Source organism: Leptinotarsa decemlineata, unplaced genomic scaffold (assembly GCF_025532065.1).
Source record: "Leptinotarsa decemlineata unplaced genomic scaffold, Ldec_3_MD MMD2_tig00026307_RagTag_RagTag, whole genome shotgun sequence".
NCBI classification, from domain to species: domain Eukaryota; kingdom Metazoa; phylum Arthropoda; class Insecta; order Coleoptera; family Chrysomelidae; genus Leptinotarsa; species Leptinotarsa decemlineata.
The window spans coordinates 9,394,435-9,415,996 of NW_027412681.1; the positions used below are offsets into that span (position 1 = coordinate 9,394,435).

The 21,562-nt window shown below is 37.4% G+C and overlaps 1 protein-coding gene across 1 annotated transcript in view; it reads left to right on the forward strand.

Annotated features, from left to right (window-relative positions):
* brp (ELKS/RAB6-interacting/CAST family member bruchpilot) overlaps window positions 1-21,562 on the forward strand; it is a 182,703-nt gene that overhangs the window by 123,844 nt on the left and 37,297 nt on the right. Inside the window, 4 exon segments of the mRNA XM_074180862.1 lie at window positions 3,546-3,872; window positions 12,725-13,017; window positions 16,590-16,838; window positions 20,411-20,564. Of these exon segments, the coding sequence (XP_074036963.1) occupies window positions 3,546-3,872; window positions 12,725-13,017; window positions 16,590-16,838; window positions 20,411-20,564 (1,023 nt within the window).

The window sequence follows — 21,562 nt, forward strand, 5'->3', positions numbered from 1 at the left end:
GCGCATTGGATGACCTCGAGTGCTGGTACCTCGATTGGAAGATCCAAGTGAACAGACAAAAACCATGAAAAAAATTATATTTTCTCCGGCTGTCAAAAGGATTTCTGGAAGGGAAATCTACTGGCAATCATGGGAAAAATACCTTGGTCTTTTGATAGACCGCGGGCAAACCTGGATGCCGAACATCGGAACCGTGTGGACTAGAATACAGAGGCGGATTGCAATCATGTACCCTCTGATTAATCGTTATTACAAACTCGACCTTATCAACAAGGTTTTTATGTTCAAGCTTGCCATTATCTATGCTTCAGGCGTCTGGAGACAAACGGTTTCGACGAATATCTCCAAGTTAGAGGAATTAGAAAACACAATAATTCGGATGAAAGTGAATGCTCCGTGGTTCGTGCGGAATGGAGCCATCCGCAGCCTCCCATACACCAGTCTATTCAGTCGAGGAATCGGCGAGTTCTCGATAATGCGGAAACTCACGATAACCAGCTAGTTAGGGAAGCTACAGATTATGCTATAGAGGACCCCTCCATATACAGCTGGGGCCGATATATTCTGCCTCGTGCACATTTCAAAGGCCTCCGACCGTGTCTGGCACGAAGGCCTTCTTCACAAACTTCTCGAGTTCAGCCTGCTTCGGGTCATTTCTAAGAGGCAATATCTCTCAGGTCAGAATTCTGGACTCTCTATCAGATAGCAGGAATATTCTTGTTGGATTTCCTTCAAATCCTTCGTTAATGGGCAAAATAACTTTTTCACCAATTACCCCAGCCAAGTAGGGATACATTGAGATGGGCGGTAAGGATGTCTTAGGACCTTCTCACCATTAAAAGCCTCAGTGAGTTGTTGTCCTTCTGACCAGCAACACGTTTAAAGGGTAAGAGAGCTAGGCTCCATTCCGAAGGAGATCACGATGGCAATCGGAGCGCGCCGATGTACTTCCAATCTTGGAAGTGACAACACGGACCATCGGAGATGCCAGCCATGCGCGCCTACGAAACGTCAGGAAATAATTCCAACAGACGACGGTTTCAAAACTCGAATCAAAAAATCAACAATGAAATTTCTATTACTGGAAAGTGATATTATTAAAGTAGTTACTTTGTTAAAAATGTTTGTGAGAAAGATCAAGTAGTTAAAGACACATTACTTGATGTAAAACTTTCTTGAATATCATTTCATTACGGATAACATAAATTGGAAAAACAGCGCCTTTTACTCTTGTACGAATTTAAAAATCTGTAGTTTCTCCCCTATCCGAACGCTTTAATTCTAATAGGATATTACTATTCAGTTCAAAAATATATAAATTGTCACAATAATGAAAGCTGCTTTCATCAAAATAAAAATATAATTGATACTTCTGAATAACAGAAATAATCTAACACGAACACTGTTTAACACACTGGAACTCCAACACTATTATCGGTACGCTTCACAACAACGCTTCTAGAAGAAATGAGTAATACGAAATACTCCATATCAAACAACAAGTAGCAATAATACGGGATGTTTGCCTCTGCAGTATTCTTTCCTCACTTTTTCGGTCGGCTACTCTCCTTCACCAGTTCGACTTTCATCTTATTGGTAACTTTATTTGTTTTCATTGTTTCGAATACGTTTCTATCTCTCATCAATTGTTATCTCTAGACCGTGTTTTCCAGTTTCTTTTCTGACAGCTTTCAAAAATTAAATGTACTCTTTTTCTTTTATCTACTTGCAAATCAAACTAACGGATTATTTCTCAAAACTCATTTTACTCTCTGCACTGTCATATTCATTGGAAAATGATTTTGAATGTCTACAAATTGCTTGCGTCTTGTGATTTAGTGCTCAGAACATGACGAATCATCTGTTTATCTCTGTTATTTTGTCCAGGTGTCCCAAAAATGGACAGTGACCAGAGAGGCGGCTTGTTATTATTTTCATTCGAACTAGTTTATTTTCTGTGTATTTGCGGGTGTACTTTTAGAAAGAATATTTTATGGTTTTTATTGACCAATAATTAATCATCAGTATGTGAGACTTGAGTGTCTTCGTATCCGGTATACAGTCAATCTATTTCGACATACCAACTATTTTCAGATCAGTCTAGGTGCCACTTTGGGGCTCATGGATGTTCCGAGTGTATTCTGGCTATCTACGTCAATATTAACCTGCTCATTTCATTGGGGTTTCGCATAAATCATTCATGAATATAACAAAACTGCATTCACTTTCGCCTGGAAGACGGATGTGTATTGACGAGGAGATTGCTGTAACGTAAAAGTTCGCCCGCACAATATATTCCAGCTTCCGATCCATCTTCATTCCAAATATTTATCCCAAGCATGTACATGGTGTCATGTAATTCCTTCACATGTTCCAAAATATCAATTTTGTCTGATCCCTTGTATCTCTAGGTACGTTTCCACGTATAAATTGAGTCACTTTTCCATATCTCGTCAGTACAAGAGGTAATAGACTTAGGAGTGCCTTCAAAGCTACTGATGGTTTGGTTTTCATTGCTCCCGTCATTCTCAAACAAGCCAATCTTTTCAGTCTATTTAGTTAGATAGCAGACACTTATTTTATATTTGAATTACAAAACAAAGGAAAATCATATGTTATTATGAGTTCAACCACCATTAGGTATAGCCAATACATCAAATTTGGTTCCAGCCTCTCGTCTTTCCATAGATGCCTTTGCCCAGCATCAGTGCTATTCCGCCATGTTCTTGATTCATCTAAATATTGTTTCAAAGTCGTTTTAGGTCGGGGGTCTTGTATCACTTCCAGATACTCAGCCTTCCTTACTTCGAACTTGTGGAAGTCCTACCCTCTCTATCTTTTTCTCTTGGTGAATGCTGCTATTGGTGCACAAATCCGCTTTCAATCACTTGTTAACACTATACAAGAAAAAGTCAAATATTATGTCACAAAAAGCGCTACAGGTCAGGTTTTAGATTTGGAAGTCATGCTCTGTGACTCCATTTCGAATAAAGGAGTAAGATTAGGAAAAACTCTAGCGATGTTGTCATTTGATTTGGTAGAGAGCGATTTAAAGGTGTTTCGATTCGGTCGGTACTCTTGGTAATGTGTCAAACCGATGGTGGTGGTAAAGCGATGAACAGCCGGCAGCCAGCCATTTGACAGCTCCTTCATTCCCTCTGCAGGAGTTGCAAGCCGCAAACGAAACCTTGCGCACCCTTCAAACCCAACTGGAGCTGGTTCCCTCGCCCTCTAGTAGCACCATCAAAGTACTGCTCGACACGAAAGACGCTCGGATCGCGACTCTCGAACGCGAGGTGTCGCTGCTAGAGAGCGAGGTAGAGCGGCTGACGCCAGCGCCACCGCCCCTGCCTGCCGCTGCGACCCCCTTCAAGCGCCAAGTAAGTTTTCTGTTGAACGACGTGCAAATCGGCAAAGACGGATCTGTTATCAGACTGTAACTAGGTACAGAGACTAAGACTCTATGGCCGCTTAAGTTCAGTTTTACCACCTCACTATCGCTTTTACCCCGCATGGATAGTGCATGCTACTGCTCGTCTGTGCAGCTCGACGAGTTCCGGGTGGAGATCCAACGCAGGGACCAGGAGATCCTCGCCATGGGCGCCAAGATGAAGACGCTCGAGGAGCAGCACCAGGACTACCAGCGGCACATCGCCGTACTCAAAGAGTCACTCTGCGCGAAGGAAGAGCACTACAACATGCTGCAGACCGACGTGGAGGAGCTGAAACAGCGCCTGGAGGAGAAGAACAGACACATCGAGAAGAAGACGCAGCAGTTCCAGCAGGAGAGAGGACGAGCGGCAGCGGAGATTGCCGAGATGAGGGAGCATATGGACATCAAGGATAGAAAGATTAATGTTCTACAAAGAAAGGTAACTATATTTATATGTAATATTACCTTCAAAACTTCATTTTTTACAGTTTTTGAGAATACTAAAGACTTTCACTGCCGAAAATCATGTATCAGTATTTATTGAGGTTAGGCCGTATTGTTGTATATGAAATATCACGCCTATGGATTTTTACCTCTGGACAAGGTTGAACTTCGCCTTTTTCAACTACTAGTGAACAATTTTTTTCTGTTTTATCACCGCGTCATCCAAAGCCTACTTGATCAACGTGAGCGTTTCAAACTGTACATGAAAAAACCTAAAACCTCTGTATTTCAAATATGACTCCAGCAAAACATGAGGTGTGCTACAACTTTGGAAAAGTAATTATGAGCTCTATTGAAATATGCAGGAATATATAGGGTGTCTCGTTGAAAATAAATAGTTTTCCAACGATAACTATTGATATCTCATTTGGAAAAATAAGTTTTTTCACACCATTCAGTTCTACGTAAAGAGTGTTTCGGAAATATTGTCATAAAAACAAAAAATGACAGGAAAATAGCTACAGCAATTTTTCGAAAATGCACAGTTTTGGAAAACATGCTGTTACTCTGAAACGATGATCAATATATGCCTGAAAACATCAACTGTACCATCAATATGAAAAATTTCCAAAATCTGCACATTTTACAAAAATGGAGCTAAATTACAGACCAATTTCTATAATATGCAACTTTTGTAGAGTGTTTGAGATGCTTCTTGAGAAGACAATATATTGTCATGCCAGCAACATTATTAGCCCCAATCAACACTTTTTCATGAAAGGACGTTCAACCACAACCAATCTTGTAACACCCACTCAATGTATTGCAGAGAGTATTGATTGTCAGTCTCAGACTGATGTCATCTACACTGATTTTTCTAAAGCCTTCGACAGAATTGACCATAGTATCCTCAACAAGCTTTCGACTTTTGGGTTATCCAATAAATTCATCGTATTTTTACAACCGTAAGCAGTATGTCCAACTTGATGGCCTCAAGTCTATCGAATACATAGCCACATCTGCTGTACCACAAGGATCAAATCTAGGACCCCTACTGATCACTATGTTCATTAATGATCGAATATATAGCCAAATCTGGTGTACCACAAGAATCAAATCTAGGACCCCTACTGTTCAATATGTTCATCAATGATATCGGAGCTGAGATTGATGTCAATTTCCTTTTATCACAATATAACATGTTCTAATGATTGCGAACGTCTCGCCCTGCTACATCGCGTTGCTACATGGTGTCGAATAATTTATTTATTTATTTATTTGATCCATACAAACTTGTTAAGTTTTATTACATGGATTCCTATTATTAACAATATATACAATGTAAATTCAACTTAAAAAAGAACTATATTTTTATTACGTACCCACTATAAAAACTGTTGGGGTACAGATTTAGGTAGATTTAATTTTCACGAACATATATTCAGTATATTATTCAGTATTGTGTTACGGAATTTGGAATATGGTAAAGACCAATCAATATCCGTTATTTCATTGAATTCATTAGCTAATATCAACATGGTTGCGAGAGGTGATCTAGTGCTAGATATTGACACAGAAATGTTGAACAAAATTGTATGTCGAGTACGGCGTGAAGGGACATAAAACGGAATCAAGTGTAGGATTTCGGGGGAATCAATTCGATTATTAATTATTTTATATATGAATATCAGGGCTAACAAATTGCGTCTTTGTTCTAATGATAATATTTTGAATTCGCTCCTTAGCCGTGATGTTCGTATTAATTTGTAATCGGGCCATTTATGATATTTTTTAAAATAGAGATATCGAAGAAATTTGTTTTGAACCTTTTCAATTTCTTTTAAAGTAGTTTTGTATTCTCCTGTCCAAATTATTGAAGCAAACTCCAGTTTTGGTCTAACTATAGTATAGTAGAGTAATTTAATTGTATTTATATTATTAAATTCAGGCGTTTGTCTCATTAAATATCTCAACATACGATTTGCAGATTTTACTAATACCATTATATGCTTTTTGAAGGAAAAAGTACTATTATAAGTAATGCCTAAGTCTTTCACCTCGGTTTTTTCACCCAGGACCTCTCCATCCATATGATATTCAAATTTGATCACATCTTTCAAACGGGATATTGTTAACGTATAACATTTTTTTATATTGAAAAATAACTTATTAGTATAACTCCAATTCACAATGTTGTTGATGTCTTTTTGCAATGATACGCAGTCTCTAACAGTCTGGATACGTTTAAGAATTTTGAGATCATCTGCAAACATCAGACAATGTGAATGATGTAAGACCGAGGGTAAATCATTAATGAATAATAAGAATAGAAGAGGTCCTAGATTTGATCCCTGAGGAACACCGGAATTAGCATAAAATTTTCCCGAAGTGTTCCCATTATGTTTAACAATGAAATATCTATTTCTCAAGTAATTTTTAATCAATTCAAGAAAATTCCTCGACAATCCAAATTTACTAATTTTTAGCAAAAGCACATCATGATTTACATCTATCTCTCAACATATCCAAATATAATGTAATGTCTTACTCACTGAAAACAAACTTGAATTAACACAACTACGTCATGAACAATCAAGTTCTGAAGCGTCCTGACACACTCACTGATCAAGGTGTTACTTTTGATTCATCCCTCTCTTTCAATAAACATATTGACACTACAAAAGCTTATCGCATGTATGGATTCTTAGTTAGAAATACAAAATACTTCGAAAAAGCTTCAACATTGAAATTACTTTATTTCACTTTTGTTCTATCTAGGCTAGAATATGCATCTGTTGTGTGGAGTCCCTACTATCAGGTTCATATAATTCAATTAGAAGCCCTACAGAGACGCTTCCTAAAATATATGTCTTTCAAACTTGAAAGCACGTATCTTACTGTAGGAATACCCTATTATGATTTGCTTGTAACTCACAATTTTTGTAGTAAATTACATTACAATTACAATTACATTACAATTACGTAAATATTATTCATTTCTTTTTTCATCCAAGGTCATAAACAATATCATCACCTGCTCTCAACTGTTACATATGTTGAATTTTAGGGTTCCTAGACTAGGAATAGTGTCACATTTCATCTCAACACTCCAATATATACAATGTGCGAAACCTCTAATTCTGTTAGTCATGTCCTAGATATATTCAACTGCCAGACTATAGATATCAAAAAACATTTCTTAGCTAACTGACATTTCTGTTTTTATTTTTTTTTGCATAGATTCACAAATTATATTATGTAAGTACATATTTGTAAATGCCACTGTTACTCCCTATTCTGTAATTGGATTCATCCTGTAGAATAGTGTATGAAATAAATAAATATGCGGTATTGACCATTGAGTTTGTCATAAAATTTGAACCTAAGACCCAGCCATCAATTTTCATCTATCTAGTTTGAAAACAGCAGTTTCGATTCAAAATTGTCTAATTTTGCCACTCTACAATATCGTGTTTTGAACGATTTGGAAATTGTGGCTACAACTTTACTTTCGACCAATATTTGTTAGATTTGTTGTTGTTAGTCATTGTTGGATTTTCAATAAATATGATTCATAACCAATCAGAAAATAATTCAATCAAGAGTGTTTGATGAATAGTAAATATTTACTTAGGTCATAATAGTTTTTGAACCCAAATGCGTTCAAGAAATAATGCAAGCCAATGGAATTATAAAGAATTACTTCGTAAATGCAACTGGAGATAAATGGTCGTCATTACTTATTTGTTCCCAAACAATGACTGTCATCTTTCAAGAAGGTTTGTAAAATGGCAGCTGCATGTTCCCTTGTACCTCTGAATCAAAACCCACTAGTTGAACAGAAGATTCCGTGAAATAGGTACAGACACTTGCTTCAAGTTTGGTTATTATACGAAAAGGTAACTTGAGCCAGGAAAAAAATTGCATCGATTCGAACTGGAGACGGTGGTTTCAAAATATTCGCCAATACAGTGTGTGTTTTATTTTTCTACGCTGATTGAAAGTTGAAAAAATGTGACTCTCTCTTCCACGTAAGTACTTTTTATTATTCAAATTATAATATTAACCCTCTAACAAACGCTTTTTTTTGTCTACATTGAGAAATAACAAAACTTCAAAGACTATTGACATGGATATTTATATATTTTTAGCTGAAAATTTTGAAAGAAGTTCAGTAATATAAAAAAAATTTAATTCTTTCAACGTATAATTTGTTGAAAGTGGAAAAATGTTTCGAATGGAAATTGTGAAATAATGTAAAATTAAAGTTGTAAGTTCCAAAAAACCACTGCGAAACCAATGGATAAGACTATAAACGGCATTTACATATTTATTAAGATGCAAACATCCCACAAGGTAAATGAAGGTAAATACACTGATAATAAATTTGTTAACAACTCCAGGATTAACAACACAAATTCGATTGAAGATGGCGGTTCACGATAAGAAGCAATTGCAGTTTTTATGTCATAATATGCTAACATTTCTTTTTTGCACAGCGGAATATTGCTTGATGTAACAGTATAGTCGTTTCCAAATTGGCATTGAAAACTTTTGAAAGGTTTTTTCACGTCTTCGCCTTCGAATTATACAAAAACGAAATAGAAAGCAAGAAAATATGTACAGAATTATCAGTGAAAATATGATTGCAGACATTTTGTTACATATTCTTCTATTGATTTTAAGTCACTCAGCTATAAGAGTGGGCCATACTAGAGTTATTGAACTTTTTAGAGTATGTTGCTCGTGGTCTACAGAGTTTTCGGACTGAATTTCCGCCTAGGACTGTGTTAGACGATACTCATCTGATGTCATAATATCAACTGCAGCTATACGCAAAATGTCAGCCATAAAAACCTGCAGACCATGGTCAACAAACCCAGAAAGCGGTTTATACTTAGTTAACTGGAGCCGTTAAAGTTTATACTATTTGGGTCGTTATAGCCCAATGAAAATATCCCATTTTTGAAAATATCCTGTGCTACAGTTTGCTCAATATGGCTATCGATATATTCATTGTTGAGAATATAAAACACTTTTCTTCAAGATGAATATTAGACAATAACATCTCATTTTTTTATTATTTTCGATAAGAATCATTCTGCCCTAACAAACAGAAAATAACTCTTGAGGTCAGAGGCGAACAAAATGTATTCAGAGACAATCAAAATCATCACTACTTCTTGTCGCGAACTGTTTTCCAATAACACAATCATTCGGGTATAACTCACACAGAATGCCAGTTCGATAGAATTTCATTTCCTTCAGCATGAAATACCGTCACGCAATTATCTGGTAGGATAAATCCGAAACGAACACTTTTTCCAAATATTAGAACTGCAATATACTACTCTCTTACTATTTCTTACACACAAAACTGCCCAAGAATCCACACCTATTGTGATAGAGAACAACCAAGATCCGATCAACACACCAATTACGGAATCAGAATTCTCAGAAGCCCTCACATCACTTAAGAACACTGCTCCAGGCCCTGATGATATTCCAACATCATTTTTAAATAACCACAAGTAGCGAAAACTCTCCTTTTACAAATTTTCAACATAATTTGGATAGAACAAAAATTTCTGCAAATCTGGAGGCACGCAGTCGTTATCCCCATCCTGAAACCAAATAAGTCGGCTATTCATCTACAGTCCTACAGGCCGATCTCACTGACATGCTCAATGTGCAAATTGCTAGAAAAAAATCATTAATAAAAAACTTATTTGGACACTTGAAAACAAAAAACAAATTATACCAGAACAGTCCGGTTTCAGACCCCATAGATCGACACATGACAACATAATAGATTTGGAAAGTCAAATACATGAAGCGTTTGCCAACAAACAGAAATGTATGGCAATTTATTTTGATATCAATAAAGCCTTTGAAACAGCATGGCATCATCAAATCCTAGTCCGACTTCAAGAATGGGGATATCAGGGAAATATATTAGCCTTCATCAAACATTTCTTAAACCACAGGACGTTTCAAGTCCGTCTCGCCGGAACACTATCACAACACAAAACTCAGTAAAACGGCACACCGCAAGGCTCAATACTAAGCCCAACACTTTTTCTTATAGCACTCAACGACGTCATTGTGTCCATGAAAAAACCAGTCCAAGCAAGACTCTATGCAGACGATCTAATAATATTCGCTGAAGGTAGAAACATTGATGCCCTGGGAACCACTATACAGGATCAGATACATTCGCTCGAAACATAGTCTAAGACTACAGGATTTACCTTTTCCCCTGATAAAACGAAATGCATATTATTCTCGAAAAAGAAGACAGTAGAGACACCAACAGTCACATTATACAACACAAACTTGACTTTTACGGACAACATACAATTTTTGGGGATGATATTCGACCAACAGCTCAACTGGAAAGCACACATCAAACATCTCACTCTTTTGTGTCACAAAAAGCTCAACCTTTTGAAATACTTAGCCCATAAACAATGGGGTGCAGAGGGATTGACCCTTCTCACTCTATATAGAGCTCTCATACGTTCCAAGATTGATTATGGTTGCATTGCCTATGCCTCCGCAAAACCATCAGTACTGGATAGCCTTCATAATTCAGCTTTACGCGCTATCCTAGGAGCTTACAGAACCACTCCTATTGCAAGCTTGGAATGTGAAATCGGAGACCCATCCCTACAACACAGAAGACAACAATTAAGCATATCCTACGCAGCCAGAATAGCTTTACTCGACAACGTTCCAACATATAGAAACACAATAACAACACGCTTTCTATCAGCATACGAACAACCAAGAACCGACCCACCTTTCTATGAGAGAATTCGAAGGTACATGAGGCCACTTCAAATGCAGATATTTCCCCCTCTCTACCCCATGAACCTAGACACCCCTCCCCCTTGGCAGATACACCAACCAATCATCAACATCCACCTATCCCAATTCAATAAAAACAACACAAACACACAAATTATAATCCACAACTTCCGTGAAATCCTACAACATCATGAAGAATTCATGGAAATTTACACAGATGCATCCAAAACAGATTCTGGAGCAGCAGTTGTTACACCTGAGACTACCCTAACCTATAAACTACCGGAAACCAATACGATTCTCACAGGGGAACTCTTCGCAATCCTCCAAGCGCTACGATTCGCTAAATCGAGCCTATCTAAAAGGTTCCTGATTATAACAGATTCCTGGCGTCTCAAGAAGAAACCACCAGCTCGGATTGTGAAACGTGCGTCGAGGAGATTATTGCATGTCTGGGGATTGGTAAAAGAGCTTGCCCTTTAATGAAATTCTCTTGGAAAATATATATTCATATCCATTTTGTTCCAAATGAGTGACACAAACAAAAAGATAATAAAGTGACCCATCGAAAACTCTTGGACAGGTCGACTTTAGACTGGAGGGGGACATTTTATTTTCCTAACAGCAGCATCGTACTCCAACCCTATAGCAATGCACCGTACTCCAAACCTCTAACAATGGGTTGAACGACCCCGAAATATGAATAGGGGTTGAGCGGTACATCGTTTGAAAGCCCGTGAAATTTTCAAACCAATTGTGTACAATTTATTGAATAGGGATGAACTATAATACGTATGAATTGAATTGACTCACATCATTTTGATCTCGACTGATGCTCGACATATGCACCTCTTACTTCCATGCTGTTAAAAATTTCACCGAAACGTTTTTGTTCTCATTCTGTATTATTTCTGGGTGAATAGGCGACAATAATTTGTGATTCGTTGTAAATCTTCGAATGAAACAGGTTGAGTTATAGTTTTCTAGTGGACACAAAAATATATTTCAGCCGAAAAGAATTCAGTCTCCATTGTTTTTCCAAAAACAGAATTGTTTGTTAAAAGGTAAAACTGGAGTTTGGAGACTTACTTAGTTTAGCTTTCACGTAACTATCGTTTCTATTCAACATACCCTTTTTGAAAACTGTTTTTTGAAAGTTTTGAGATGTTTTTATAAAAATGAGAATATAAGAAAAAAATATCACTTGAGATCAGTTTCTCTGAAAAAACATTCAGCAATATGAATTCCATTAGTTCGGACTTCCATTGTCTGATATGGTTTGAAATCCCTGGAAGAACTAATAAAAAAAAGATAAAAAAAAATAGCGGAAAATAACAATTATATTAAGCAAGAAAATTCTGAAATGAAATAACTCAATAACTGTGAGAATAAAACATAAGTGAAGAGTAGAACAATTGAAAACTAATTGAAAATGAAATTAAAAATTTAGGAGATTAAAACCCAAGTTACTTCACGACGTCTCGATTGTTAGTATCCACCATCGTCTTCGGGTGATGACTTCAGTTATCTAAACTAATGAAATTTATCACGAAACATTGTCAATTACCTTCAAACATTCAGGAATATAATGTAAATAATGAATATAAATGATTCATTCGAATATACAGAAAATGAAATAATGAAAAAACTCTGAAACAAGTCTTCATTGGAACGTATTTAGTTAATGTAAACATAATAATAAAAGGTTCATTCAGCACAAATTATTGAGTCTAGTGAAATGATTACAGAATATTTTTATCTTTGATTATAATTCATTATTGTCACTATATTCAATTCATAGTTTGCTATGATCTCATGACTGAAGGGCTCAGAATTCAATTTCGATTATTTTCCGCGCACTAACTGATCAACATACTAACAGGTGGAGTTGAATTAATGCTTGTAACAAATGAACCTATTCGTAAAATAACTATGACATATATCTAATAGCACTGTACGAAATAACTGGTGGCACAACAGTACCCAACATGATATTCAATACTTTTTTCATGCTTTCATCACATGAACTTATTCCAGGTTGAAAATTTGGAAGACCTCCTCAAAGAAAAAGATAATCAAGTGGACATGGCAAGAGCTAGACTCTCTGCCATGCAAGCTCACCACTGCTCTTCCGAAGGAGCTCTTTCGTCTCTTGAAGAAGCTATAGGCGACAAGGAAAAACAAATGAGCCAACTGAGAGAACAACGGGATCGTGCTGAACAGGAAAAACAGGAAGAGAGGGAGTTACACGAGAGAGAAATCGCTGAGTACAAAATGAAGATTCATGGCCTCAACAGCGAAGTTGAAAAACTCACTGCCAGGCTAGAAAGGTAGGAAATTGATTGAATTCGATAGTTTTTGTTCTCTACTGTTAAAAAATTTTGAAAATTAAGATGAAAGACTTCATGGATACAATAGTTATATTATTTGAGAAACTTTTCATACACTTCATTATTTTTCCCAAGTGATTTATTTTTTCTTCTCATTGCACAATGAGAGCTTGGTATGCACAAATGAGTAGGTTAGGTTAGTTTAGGTTAGGTTAGGTTAGGTTAGGTTAGGTTAGGTTAGGTTAGGTTAGGTTAGGTTAGGTTAGGTTAGGTTAGGTTAGGTTAGAGCTTGCATGGTATGCACAAATGAGTTAGTTGGGTTTTCCAAATAATATTATCGGATGCTCTTCATTCTCCTGTGGTTCATTTATCCATTTGAATTATTTCTTTCGAAGGCAGAATATATCGAATATCAAAAACAAGAATAGCAAAGGTATAGACGATATTTCTGTTAAAATTTTTGAAAATCTAACTTATTCAACCTTAGTGGTTTTATCACAACTCATAAATCAGTCTTTTGAATCTGGCGAGTTCCCATCGTTTCTGAAGACATCTCTGATAATCCCTTTGTATAAGGGTGGACCCAATGATGACCCTTCCAACTTCCGGCCTATAGCACTTATTCCTACCCTTGCTAAACTCATAGAAAAACTAGTGAAAAGCAGAATTTTATGTTTTTGCATTGATAATAACATCCTTACTCCTCGTCAATTTGGATTCCAAGCAAATAAGGGTACTAATGATGCTATGTTCTCTCTGTTAGAAACGATATACTCCGAATATAACGCTAAAGAAGCAGTCACTGCTATTTTCTGTGATCTATCGAAAGCTTTCGACTGTGTCAACTATGAGATCCTTCTTAATAAGTTGCAACAGTATGGCTTCAGAGGCAACACTCCCAACTGGTTCCATTCGTACTTATCAGGTCGCAAACAGGGAGTTAAAACAATCGAGTGTTCCTCTGCTCAAACTATCAAATCTGGTGTACCACAAGGATAGATCCTTGGCCCAATTTTGTTTCTTATCTACATAAATGACTTAGCTTCTATATATATAACGGCCACAATTACTCTCTTTGCTGATGACACCACTTCATTATGGCACAACAAGGACATTACTAACCTTCAACATGCCATTTCAGCTGACATCAACAAAATCAAAGAATGGTGCTACTGCAATAAGTTATCAGTTGATATCAATAAAACTAGCACACTTACTTTCCACTGCAACTTACCTGAGATCTGCCTTGGTGACAAAATTTTAGACAGGGTACATAATTATAAATTTCTAGGGTTGAACATTGATGATAAACTGAAATTTAAAAATCACACAATGAACTTAAGCAAGAAGCTTGCCTCAGGTTGCTATGCACTAAGAGTGATTTCTAGAGAACTAGGCTACTCCCATTCAAGACAAGCTTATTTCGCTCTAATAGATCCCCATATTAAATGTGGAATTGCTTTCTGGGGAGTCTGTTCTAGAGATTTATTTCAAATGATTTTTGTGCTCCAAAAAAGGGCTGTCCGATATATGTGCAAAGCAGCTCCCAGGGATCCATGCAAGCCTTTTTTCATAGCTCACGGTATTTTGGCAGTAGCTGCCTTGTTTATCTTGGAATCAATTTGCTTGATAAAAAAAATATTCTTGTGCATCTCCCCCTTCCTCATATAATACTCGTAGCCACAATAGTAACATAGATCTGCCTATTTCTGCGAGCTCCCTTGTTAGGGATCCAATTATATTCAACGGGATCAAACAATTAAAGAAATTATAGTGCTTAACAAATTCAAAAAAACAGTTAAAATGCAGCTGAATATCTCAGTGTATTTCACATTTTTAGCTTATGTTTATTGTATTTTGTTCAAATTGTGTATGTTTTTTTTTATGTAGATTTTTGTATCTTACATATTATTTATGACTTTGTCTACAAGATGTAGTTCTTCAGACAATAATGATATTTGATTGATTGATAGATAGGTACTTAGTGCATGTGTATATCTGACTAATGCAACCCGCGAAGGTTTATTGTCGCTCCACATTTGACCAAACCAGTTCTTTTCGGAACACAAAAAAGCTGATTGGTTCACAATGTTTGCTCAACATTTTTAATGAAACACATTGTTTCATCTACTTCCAAATAGAGGCGATATGCCTTGTTTTCAACAGTCTAAGTCTTCATCCGCTCTTGGTATTTCCTTCTCCCGAAGTGTCCAGTCTTCTCCAGACTGGACACTATCGGGTCCAGTCTTCTCCAGACTGGACACTATCGGGTCATTCATTGTATGGAAATGAAGGAGTTGGAAGTCAAATACTCTTCTTCCCCTATAAGTATACCCCAAAAAATATACCCCGTTCCTTTCAAATGAGATTCCTTTGGCTGGGATTAATGCAAATAAGCGTATGCATGTCTTTACATACTATCATCGTGATATATGTGGATTCGACTCTTCCGTGATATAAAATCTTATTGTTACGACTAAATTGCTTCTTCTGATGTTATCCAGAGCAGTGCTGATGAAGTGATTGAACAGTGTCTTATTCCGCCATTATTCCGCCATATTGGTCCACCATTGAGAATGATAGTGTTCCATGTTAAGTGAAATTTTATATCGGAACTTTCACGTGTTATATTGTGTAGCATTCCTATGAATGATATCTGATTCTATTCAACAACGAACGTGGTTGAATAGAACTGAAAGGGAAAAAGTGACATTTGTATAATTTATCATTCATATGAATGTAGTTGTTTTGGGAGGACTTTTTCTTCGAGTTTGTATCCGAATGTAACTCCTATGCATGATCTACACATCTTTGTGACAAGTTCATTTTCGATTGTTTCATTCTTTCCTTCGGTAGTTTCCACATTGTTTTGTATGAAACTGGGAATGTAAAAATATGTGCTGCTACTGAAATTAATCTAGTGAAACACCCTTCGACTCAATTGTATAAGGTCTTTACGTAATGGGAATAACAGAAAATTGAAATATCTATTGCAGGATTTAGTATTTTTCAACTCATCATCGATACATGTTTTCATGCTTTCCATTTCAGTTGGAGTAACTGAAAAAACCCTTAAACCAGTACCACTGATTCAAAAAGTATAAGTATTTCAGTATGATGTGAATAAGGGTTATATATATATATATATATATATATATATATATATATATATATATATATATATATATATATATATATATATATATCTGATATCATATCGATTTCAGGCTTCCTTTTGTCCAACGGATACTCTGCCCCCATACATTGGAACTGAAATAATCTTTTCAGTACCTAAAACTATATCCCATTGTCAATTTTGAGTTCCAATTCTTTCTCAATTTCTTTAACATTCTGCTACTCGTGAAAAACTTATATAATTAATAATAAGTGGAGATAATTGCCTTCAATATCGGAAAGTCAACAACTGGTTGCACTCCTTCTATATGTGAACTAATTTTTCTTTCCCAACATCCAAAACAAAAATAATTCAGCTACCCTTCCCCCCCGTCTCTAGATTTTTCTCCCCTTGATGAATAATCATGCCGAAAAGACAGTGATGACTCTTTTTCCAGAGCCCAAAACGACCGAGACCGTTTGGAAGCGAAACTGGAAAGTTCTCAATCAGAGCTGGGCAAATCCAAGGCCGAGCTTGATAAAGCCGCAGTGGAAGTCGGAAGAAGTGGAGCGGACTGGGAGGCGGCGAGACAGCGGTTGGCGCGGTTGGAACTGGAAAATGAACGTCTACGAGGGGAGATGGAGAGATCCCAGACCACTACAACTTTCGGGCGTATTACGTACAGCAGCTCTCACGAACTTGACAGGTATACTTTCAGACTTTCAAGCATAATTTCGAAACAGTTCAGCTAGGTGTGCGACTTTGTATATGGAAACGAAGAAAAACTTCGGTTCCGTATAGTTTTGTTTTCAGGAGGACATATTTTCATATCTATTTCATCAATGTAACCCTTATCGAGATGGCATTCATCCATATTTTTTCATTGGGAAGAGGGTGTGACACAATCATATCACAAGAATAGTTTGACAGCTTCTCCAAACACACACTATTTCATTGGTTTCTTGACATAATAAAGATAATTATTATATTGGATGTTAGAGATGTTTGGATTTGTATTTTCTGAAAGAGAATTAACAAATTAGAAAGGCGATGAGGAAAATTCAAATGTTATCAACGTTGCCAGAAGAGATGAACAATGTTGTTTTATGTTTTAATAATCATTTACAGTTCTCTAGTCGAGTATACATAAAAACGGTGAACAACTATTTCTTGCTACCGACAATGCTGTTACGGTTTAATACATTTAAGCTTGTCGCCTAGTTGGTACAGCACAGCACGGCGCTGTCCGTCGCCTGATGACGAAGGGTAGTAGCAGCTACAACTAGCACTCACCCACACCAACAGGATTTCGCAGGGCTTCCTCCCGCTCACCGAACCCGGAATTGCTTCCTTACATCTACTTAGTGTGGCTAACCAAGAGAGAGGACCATCGGCAGCGTTCGACCGAACGTTCGTACAAGTTAACTAAGCTCCTCTTTCGCCAGAGAGTGCTCGCGTCGCACACCTGCCCCCGCCAACCATGCCAAATCAATTGGGAATATGGTCCCGGAAGTGGCTGGCCGGGGTCCTAAGCTCGGATACTAGTAGCTCCGTCCAACCGGGTTCCGACACCTCAAGCGTCTGCCTTGGTGCCCTCCAAGGCTAGACTCGGATACTAGAGCCCGGAAAGACCGCGAGCCCCGACACCTCGAACGCTTGGATCCGTACAGAAGCAGGCGAGGATCACGGAACAGCATGAGCCGTCCAGTGCCTCAGAATGGGGCTGCAATGCACCCATGAATGGATTACCACAACCCTGTATCCCTTTACCCGCTAGCGGAGCCGCTGCCCCTATGAGGCCAACGCCAGTTGGAGATGAGGCTCACTAGCCTCCAGCCGCGAGCGGGCACTCACCTCCCCCCTAGAACTCATGTTAGGAAAGTTCCCTTTCCAACGTTTGATGAATAACCGTCGAGGACTCTCACGAGCATCCTCTACCACACATCATATGTCGAAGATGTCGCGCCCATTACCCGTATAGGTGCGGGATAGGGCGGTTCATCAACAACTTTTGGGTGTACGCCGTGTGGTCTGCACCGTATACTCTTACGTTACCCCAAGGGGCACTCATGTTAGGAAAGCTACCTTTCCAGCGTTGGATGAGTAACCGCCGAGGGCTCTTGCGAGATACCTCTCCCACACATCTAGCTTGAAATCGGCCAATGCCTGTTGCCCGCAGATGCGGGATTGGGTGGTTGACCGATAACTTTACTGGGTGAGTACCGTGTGGTCTGCACCGGGGGACTGTCAAACACCCATAAAAGAGAGACAGTGATCCCCCGCCACTCACCCCGCCACTCACCTGCTACAACTAGCATACTGAAGGTGATGTTTGTTCGATTCCAAGGGAATTTCAGTTGACATCGAGCGATGACAGGAACATGTCTATCACTAGAAGTTCTTCGAAGAAGTCGTCATTATACTGGCCGCATTTTTGAATGTAGAACAAAATAGTCACAAAAATATTGTTGTGGGTCCATTCCAGTAATCAAAAGAGGGCAAATCTGGGAGAATTACATCATCTTTTCAACGGTCTGAAAGAAGACGTGGAGAAATTTTTCCAGTATTTTTGACATCTCGTCTTTTTTTAATACTACACTAGTTTGTCAGTTTTTTCATCAGATCTACCAGATGATGTTGCGTCAGGATTAGTGCAGCAGTAACTACTGTTATCCGATAAAGATGAAAGTTCAAACTCATATTGATCAGTCATATCGACATCATTATTTTCAGGTGGTAGATCATTTTGATTTGCCAAAGTTTGAATGAACCTTGGATTTCGGATGATATTTGTTTCATCATTTTTTTCTACCACGACCATTTCGATCCCGAATGAGTTTGATAACTGTTTCAAATATTTACAAGAACAATTATAATATTGTCTTCTGTCTTTGATATTTTGTGGTTTCAGATCTTAGTGCTCAGTAGAATATCTCGTAAATTACGAGACATCATTAGCCGAGATTGTGAAATGCCGTTTCCCATGGAAGTGTTTATATATATTAACAAAACCAACTCTATCTACTTCCTATCTTCCATTGCTTTCAGTAACAGTTTTTCAAAGTTTGCTTTCCTCTGTTCACCATCCCGGTTTACTGAGGGTATCGAGGGCTGGACATGATGTAAAATTGAAGACCCACTTTTCAGAAACTTCTCGAAAGTAACTTGAATTGAACTGAGGGTCGCCATCAGAAATCAATATAATTGGAATATCTAGTCTCGCGAATAAACCTTTCAGATATTCAGCAATGGCAAGGAAATGAGCATTTGGTGTATTAATCTACTACCTACTAGTGAATACATCATATGTACTTCCCAAATACAAAATTTCATACCTAATTTCATATCATGGAATTGTTTCATCTCATGCATTACTTATTTTTTCGGATTTGATACTCTGTGTTCGAGACAAACTATACAATTCAGGACAGTACACACTTTTCTACACTTTCGCACTGTGCAACTCCAAAATGCCTCGATATTTTTTCTGAATGAAATGTACGAGTGCAAAGTCCTAATTTGTAGTGAAAAAATTTCGAAACCCATAATAGATGAAAGGAAAGACAGAAACCTCTGGCACTCTTCTCAATCACCAGAAATGCAATACTGTTGGCGTACAAGTTGGCGTCTTCAGTTTTCTACATCTCCTGAAGACGTCAATTTGATTGGTGAAAAGCGCGTCGAGAAGAGTATTGCATTTTTGGTGATTGGGAAAAGTGATTGTTTTGAAATGAATAATATTATCTATATTATCACTGTTCCATTCGAAATCAATCTTTCCGTTAACCTGCTGTCACCTTTCCACGAATGACAAACTTTCGCGCGAGCTTAGGATTATCGAGGTCTTACCATCTAACGTGTGATTCCTAGCACGGGTTGAACGATAAGCACTGGAAATCGATCGTCTGACCTCTCGGCTTGAAACACCGTTCCACCTAGTGGTCATAGTAGCTATTTTCTTCAGTGAAATTTATTTTTCGAACTCCAAATTCCTAACTTTTTGGTGACAAACTCTTTCTGCCAAATTCACCATATTGGTTCACTAAAAGCTTTCTTGTGTAGTGGAATTGGAAAAAAAACAATCAATTTCGATTTTATGTAGTTATTCCTGAAAAAAATCGCACCTGCTTCCTGTTTCAGTATATTTTCGCTGAGATTGAAGTCTATTTTCAAATTGTCTAACAATGATAATGAAATAAAAACAAGCACTTGAATTATTTGTTTCTTTTTATTCAATCACTGAAAAAATGCCTTTTTTTTCCACGCAATTATTTACAGAATGCAAGAACGAGCTGATAAGAGCTCCTCCGATCTCAGAAGATGCCAAGCTGAGCTCAGAGTTACTCAAGCTGACAGTGAAAGAGCACGTCAAGAAGCAACTTCCCTTCAAGAGAAATTAGAAAAGTCTCAGGGGGAAGTATACCGCCTCAAGGTGAGTAAATTGATTGGTGGTACTATTTATTTCCTTGAATAACTGAGTAGAACAGATTCTTACCAGTGAATGGTGGGGTGCATGAGTTCTTGGAAAATAAATAACTAGTATACCTATTCAAATTCAAAAACTCCATTTATTGATTCCAAATCACAACTGATCACTATACTTCAATTCAATTATTACACAATTTCATTATTGCTCTTCTCGCTTTCAAATTATTTTTTGAATTGTTCAGCTGACTAATTCAAATTGACTCTTCGGTCAATGCTCTTATATTTATTTCATTGTTTGTTCACGTTCAATTATTTATATTACGGCGATAGTTATCACAGTTATACCTTTATCGAACTCAAGTCAGGGTCCTGTTGATACCAGAATGTTCTTCTATTCAATACAATTCATTGACTTCGTACACGCAATACCTCGTCCGGGCCTTTTCACTTGCCATCGCAGAGAAATAGAAAATCTCACCGAACTCAGTAAGCCATGACCATTGTGAAAAATTTGGCTCGATGCAAATCATTGAGCCAGTGTTGAACCAGCTCCAAATGACTATCTTTTTTCTGACTTTATGTTGTCTTATGTCGATGGGTCTGGCGCCTCAGAGTCTGATCTTATAGTTTGTACTGGTGACCAAACTTTTGTTTGATTGTATCCTGCGCAATATCAAGATGTGATGTCAACACCAACTTCTGGTTATTTTTTGACAAAAAATTTTCTGATGGTTCGATTTAAAAGCATATCGTTTCTCTACTTTATTGGATTCATCTCGAACCATGTCTCATCGTATGAAAAAGTACGTTTTCCTTATGATCATAAGAAACCTCAACTGATGGATGCTAGAATATACTTCCAAAACTACTGACATATGATGTCACTGAATTCTTACCATAATATTAGCTGGTTAAAAAACCCCTTTTTCCTATACTGCCTTTTCTCTTCGAATTATCATCAAATCAAATCAAACTTTTGAAAAATATCATTTTTCTTTCTTC